This window comes from Colossoma macropomum, unplaced genomic scaffold (assembly GCF_904425465.1).
Source record: "Colossoma macropomum unplaced genomic scaffold, Colossoma_macropomum, whole genome shotgun sequence".
Classification (NCBI taxonomy): Eukaryota; Metazoa; Chordata; class Actinopteri; order Characiformes; family Serrasalmidae; genus Colossoma; species Colossoma macropomum.
In genome coordinates this window covers 10,078,938-10,085,189 of record NW_023494805.1, presented here as the reverse complement: position 1 = coordinate 10,085,189, position 6,252 = coordinate 10,078,938, and the positions used below count along the sequence as shown (strand labels likewise).

Below are 6,252 nucleotides of genomic sequence, written 5' to 3'. Positions count from 1 at the left end.
CATCATGGTGTTATTTGTCAATCATCAACAATATCCAATTATATTGTCCAGGCCTGGTGTTTTGTAGATCAATTATCTGCTGAACTACAGTTTCACCCACAACTACAGCTTAAGAACTAGAATTTGAGCCTGACTTATAATTGGTAATTATTAAAAATAAACTGGCCTGAATAGGATTGAACAGAATTGTTTACCGTTGCGCTTCCAAATTAGTGGTACTGTCACATGATCCAGCACTTATATACTTAACCTACAATATGTCTAATATCTGGATGTGAATAATACCTAATGGGGACGAACAAGTATTTTTTTTCTCTTTTTTAATACTAAATCCTATCTACATTTTTAAAGAAAATTTATTAACTACTGAAAAATAAAAAATGCAATATATCTAACATTTCACACACAAATTCAGCACTACAGAGCCATATCATCATACAATTTTAATGTTTTCATCACATGAGAACACAAAAAAAGAGGTCTAGCAAATTCAGACCCCGGTTAATATTTGTATATAACATTTTTCTCCCCCATTAACACCAGAAGTTGTCGCCCTTGGTAAAAGTTTTGATTCCCCAAAGTCTTGTGGCTGAGTCGGTAGTCACTTGTCAAACGCCTTTTCAAACATGAACATCCATGAAAGTATGGCGTGTTACAAAAGTGCATTTCAGGATTCAATGAATGCAAAACTGGTACATACCAGAGATCCATGAGTATACTGTACATATTAGCATGTCTCACAGCATCTATAGAGCAATAGCATAGCAACAGAAATGACTCGGGTTGGCTCGCTCGTGAACGAGGGGGCAGGTACAGTTTTTCTCTTCTTCTTTTTTTGGAGGGGGGCAGAACCTCACGAGAGGGCCGTGAAATGATGATAGCAGCCAGAACGAAGCCGAAACAGGGAATGAATTAATCCCCCGATCGCGCATCGCTCTGAACAAAGAGGCAAAGAAAGGAAGGTTCCAGTCATATCCAGACTCCTGCGAGGGGTAAACATTAATAACAGAAATGTACAAGTCGCTTCAGTGGAGCATTTTCTCATACAGCTTTAAGGGGAATGGGTCACTTGCCAACATGAAGAGTTGAGCTTGTTTTTATACTTTTCTTTTACATGAGAAACTGTTTTTTTTTTTTGCATATATCAAGTATCGCTTCTGTCCTTTTACTGTTTAGTCTCTGTAAGCTTAGCTTCATGATCCACGATGGCTCCACCTACTTCAACTGAGGTGTGTAGTTTTCCGTAAAAGCGCTTTACGGATGTACGGACGCGCAGGCCATGCTGGTGATCAAGCAGTCCATCCCACGGGCCGTAAGGATGTATCACGCGCGTCCGGACTCGTGTCGGCTGTCCTCGCCTTTAAAAAATGTCCTTCTGAGGCTGAAGGTCTCTGGCTGATGACTCGTCCGTTTATAACGGTTTAGACAAATTGGAATACTTTTTTTTTTCTCCTCAACAAACAGTATGTACAATGGCAACCGCAAGAACGCTTAAGAGCTGACGAACAGTAACACAGAAAGAACAGTATTTACAAATAGGTCGGTTGGATATTAAACATCAATTGACAAAGATCTTTCCTCTCATTGGCCTTCTGCTCTCGCTCTGTAACTTTTTTATTTTTATACTTTTGTAACTGAAATGAAAAGTTCAGTGCAAAAATCGACAAAAAAGCACAATGATCGGTTGAATCGTCAGGTCCAGAGGCCTCTTGATGTGACTCTTCTTCTTCATGGAGACTCAGGCTTTCTTAACTGCTGTGCTGGCTCAGAGTGTGGTTCTAAAAAAAACAGAAGAAACATTCAACGTCATTCAACCATAAATTAAAAATCAAATGTTGCTCTAATTGTTCTCAGCATGTCTGGTTTAGACTCCCTCTATAGCTTATCTACAAACACCCCAAATGTTAATAAGTTGGTGAAATTCAAATTAATTTCACCATTATAATACATAAAATCAGTTGATAAGCAGCAGTGTAAGTGTTGGGGTTAGTATTAGGGTTGATGCTTAGTTAAGGGTGGAAAGTTTGAATTAATAGCTATGCAAATTAATGGATATGCAAAAGTTTTGACCACTGGTGAAATATGTTTTTTTGATTTTCAAGGTCAAAATAAGTCACACATCCTCTACAGAAAACATACTTCTACATGTTTTAAAGCTGCTGAAATGAACATATTGTGACTGTATCTATTTATATATATATATATATATATATATATATGTAAGTGAGCATCTACAGTAGGCCATCAAAATAAGGTGCTACATTTTTCTGATATGTAAGACACTTTTCACAAGTAAAATAGTGTAGGCTTTGTTCTTTTGTCATGTTTAACAAACCAAAAAGTTGCATATATTAATAGCATGCTCTCTTAAAAATGCCCACTGCCCTTTACATTGTGTGTAAATTTCATGATGAACGGGCCAAAAGAAACAGCCCAAAATGTCTTGGAAAAAAGTCTGGTTGCACTGACTTACATATATATGTATGTATACTTATATATATATATATATATATATATATATAATATATTCTGCACCAAATTGAATGGCAAAGCCAAAGGCAAATAAGACCTATTAACCACATATGTTTATATTGAAAACAGTAAAAAAAGGTATATTAGCTATTTTAAACTAAAATTGATCAGTGTCTGGGTAAAATACATGGCATGAATCTAACTCATGAACAGTACATCCACTACCAAGCAGTGAAGAGAACTCTTCTCACTTTGCTGTTTGTCCAAAATGAACATCAGAAGTTTTCAATTTTTGCTCCAAACAAGCGATCAGCACTATATTATTTCAATTCTGCTTAATCTACGCTGCAAGTTTATGACGTGAATAATGTTAGTCAGGTAGGTGCTGTATTTGAATGCTGCTGCCACACCTCTACCAGTAATTATGCATGGCTCACTGTGCTGAATAGCCAGCTGTCTCTTGCTTTCAATGTTGCGCTTTATTTGTTGTCATTTTATTTAAACAGGCAACTCTGTTATTTTGTACAAGAATTTAAAATGCCAGTTTGTCCCATCAAAGAGCAAATAACGTTGGTTATATCCTGACTTTTGTGGCTAACAGAAAGTCCTGGAAAGTGGGATAGTGTGTGAGCTTTGGGATTAAAAAATGGCTACAGGCAAAAAATTGTCCATCAGGCGATTCGGCTATAAAAAACCTGGAATCAGAACCAGTCATAATAATTCATGATCAGTGCATCCCTAGCATCAAGTTGCACTTCAGAAGAAATATCTACAGCCCACAATGCAACAGTGTTTTCACTGTAACATTTGTGCTATGATACAACTGGGCAATCAACCAGACCCTCTAATCAAACACCACGATACAGAATGTGTAAATTCATCTGCTGGACTTGTCTGTCATTTCTATTATCTAAATCCAATTAGCCGAGAATAGAGTCAAATTTGCATGGAGATCAATAGCTGTGGGCCCAGTGCGGCAGCGAGCATGGTAAAGAACGTTGCAGCACCGAGTGACATGCCAGCACTGCCTCACACACACACTCACACACACACACACACCCCGACATCTCAATCCAAAGGCGCACGCCCAGGGATCAATGGCTGTGGCCATGACAACCAGCCAGTAGCCTGTCTTGTGTGAGCAGAACGAGGTGAATAATATCACCATTACCCTTTAGCTTCCTGTTTTCTGCAGCCCTTTTAGAGCGACTGATAATTACTGTTAATTACCGCATTAACGTGCGGTAATAAATGCTGATAAGGACGCTGATACATCGCAAAAGCTCTAGGCGATTCCCTATATGCCTTCACTAAAGCTCAAAACGAGATGACAGGAATAAACAACTGCATGTGTTACATATGATCCAAGTAAATGACTGAAGGTACCAAGTCTTCATTATACTAGAAGATTCAGGATAAAACCGTATCAGTGGATAAAACTGCCCGACATTCCGCCTTTTCCTATTTGTTTTTCAGCGATTCCTCTCCCCTTCAAGCTCTCCATTTCAGTAAATATATATGCGACACATCACATATTAATATGCATGTTCAATTCACGGGCAAAAGAAGTGATGCGAAAAACAAAAGCAACCTTCAGATCCATCAGTGGAGGTGACTGCATACAAATTACGACTATTTTGTTTGTAGAAGCATCGCCCTCACACCTACTTGGAACTATCCAGGCATGAAATCAAAAGGTTAGGGGAAAAACAAAAGGTGAGAAACGCTGCATGTTGAGTAGAACCTTTGAGGAGATGATCTTCTGAGATAACGCGCTGATGAAGTATACACACACACACACACATACACACACACACACACACACACATACACACACACAGACACACACACAGTGCTAGGGGATACAACATCATCACACACAGACTTTTATTTTTAGTGATATTGACAGAAAACAAAAACTGCAATACGTGTCAATTGCTGGTGCTTCAGCTGGTTCAGAATGAAAAGTTTAAAATACAAAAAATAAATAGACATTTTCCTTTCTAGAAAAGTGGTCTGTGTTTGGTTAACTTCATAATACTGTATAAGGCTTCCTTTAGTGTCATTTGCTGTAGACAATTATTACAGTCATTCTTCTGTACTATTTAAATGTAATTAGATTATCATGCAGTTATTGTATAATATTACATAGTAATTACATATGTAATTTCTGTCAGAACAAGACTTTTCATCTTAGTTTTTCATTTTTAGCTGTTTGAAAACACCAGCTGCTGTTTACAATGTGTCAAAACCTTATTATGATGCACCAAAAATAATGGTGACAAATAATGTAAAATCTTGTTACATTAACTTAAAGTGAAAGTCAGGAATATTTTTCCCTTCAGAAAACTATGAATAGCTAACAGATCAAAGGATATTTGAGGCACTTTAGATATTTATTTTATTTATTTAAGTTCATGGTCAGTTCCTATGTGTACGGCTTTCTCAATTATTATAGAATCATCTACAAAATCTTAATTTTTACAGCAAAATAACACAACGTGTTTTAAGCCTATAGAATATTAGCATCATATTAGAATCATGAATCTGCTTATACATACATACATACATACATACATACATACATGCATACATACATACATACACATGAAAATGCCTGTTGCCCTTTATATTGTGTGCATGAAGGGACCAAAAGAAAAGGCCCAAAATGACTTGGGAAAATGTCTGGTTCCATTAGTAAAGGTAAAGTAGGTTTTTTCCTTCTCCTGTAAAGATCAGACCTCGTTATCACTATGTGTGTGTGTTTGTGTGGTGTGTGTGTGTGATCTCACATCTCATACACACCTGATTTAACTCACCTGTTAATTGCCATGTTTAGTGAATGTGACTGGGGTGTCAACTACCAAACTGTTGTGCACCCCTGATATGCACACCCACACACACAGTACTCTGCTGTACTATGCTGAAGTCAAAGACCACCCTTTATTCATTCAATTTTTAGTCAAAATGGTCATTAAATACAACTTATTAATTTTTTTGTGTCAAGCGCAAAGGCCAAGAACTAAATATAATAATATTTCAGTATTTAGTGTGTCGACTATTTCCTTCATTACAGTTTCCATTCTTTTCAGAACACTGGCTTTCAGTTTTTCACAGAAATCTGCAGGGATGTTTTTCCACACCTCCAAAGTTCAGTCTTTGAAGTTGGTCTATAATTTTCTGCTTCTCACAATCAAAATAATCCCAAACACATTCAGTGATGTTGAGGTCTGGACTCTGGAGTGGTCAGTCCACTGTTCTGAGAAACACCAGCAGCAACAGATCCTTTCAGACTCATATTGCTGAGTTGTCTTCTCACAGTGGAAGGATGGACAGAAACACCTGTGGATGTTTTCACATCTGAAGTAGCTTGATTTTCTCCTCTCTCTGAAAGAGGAAAGCTTTAAGTGCTGTTTATCTGATGGGGACAGTTTTGGTGTCTACCAGGTCCTGCTTGGCTATTAGGAGTCACAGATTTAAAAACTCCTGTTTTTTTACTTATTTTCATTTGAGTTTCCTCTTCTATTTAATGGCCATTTTGACTGCAAATTAAATACATGAACGGTGGTCTCTGACTTTTGAACAAGTCTGTGTATATATATTAATTATAAGTATATTTTTATTGTGAAATTGGATTGTCTCAATACTGCTGAGCACTAGCTGTGCATGGACCAAAATCACAGGTACACCTGTGCACCAAGCAATGCACACTCACTCACTCACACACACACACACACACACACAGAGTGGAGCGGTGGGCAGTGGCAGGGGAGCTGTGCC

At 37.6% G+C, this 6,252-nt stretch overlaps 1 protein-coding gene across 5 annotated transcripts in view; it reads right to left on the bottom strand.

Annotated features, from left to right (window-relative positions):
- Positions 1-425: 425 nt before the first annotated feature.
- LOC118826481 (zinc finger protein 521) overlaps positions 426-6,252 on the bottom strand; it is a 201,829-nt gene continuing 196,002 nt past the window's right edge. For all 5 annotated transcript variants that reach the window (XM_036597466.1, XM_036597467.1, XM_036597465.1 and 2 more), the window contains one exon: positions 426-1,778. In XM_036597466.1, coding sequence (XP_036453359.1) covers positions 1,749-1,778 — 30 coding nt within the window. In that variant the 3' untranslated portion in view covers positions 426-1,748. The remainder of the gene's footprint in view (positions 1,779-6,252) is intronic.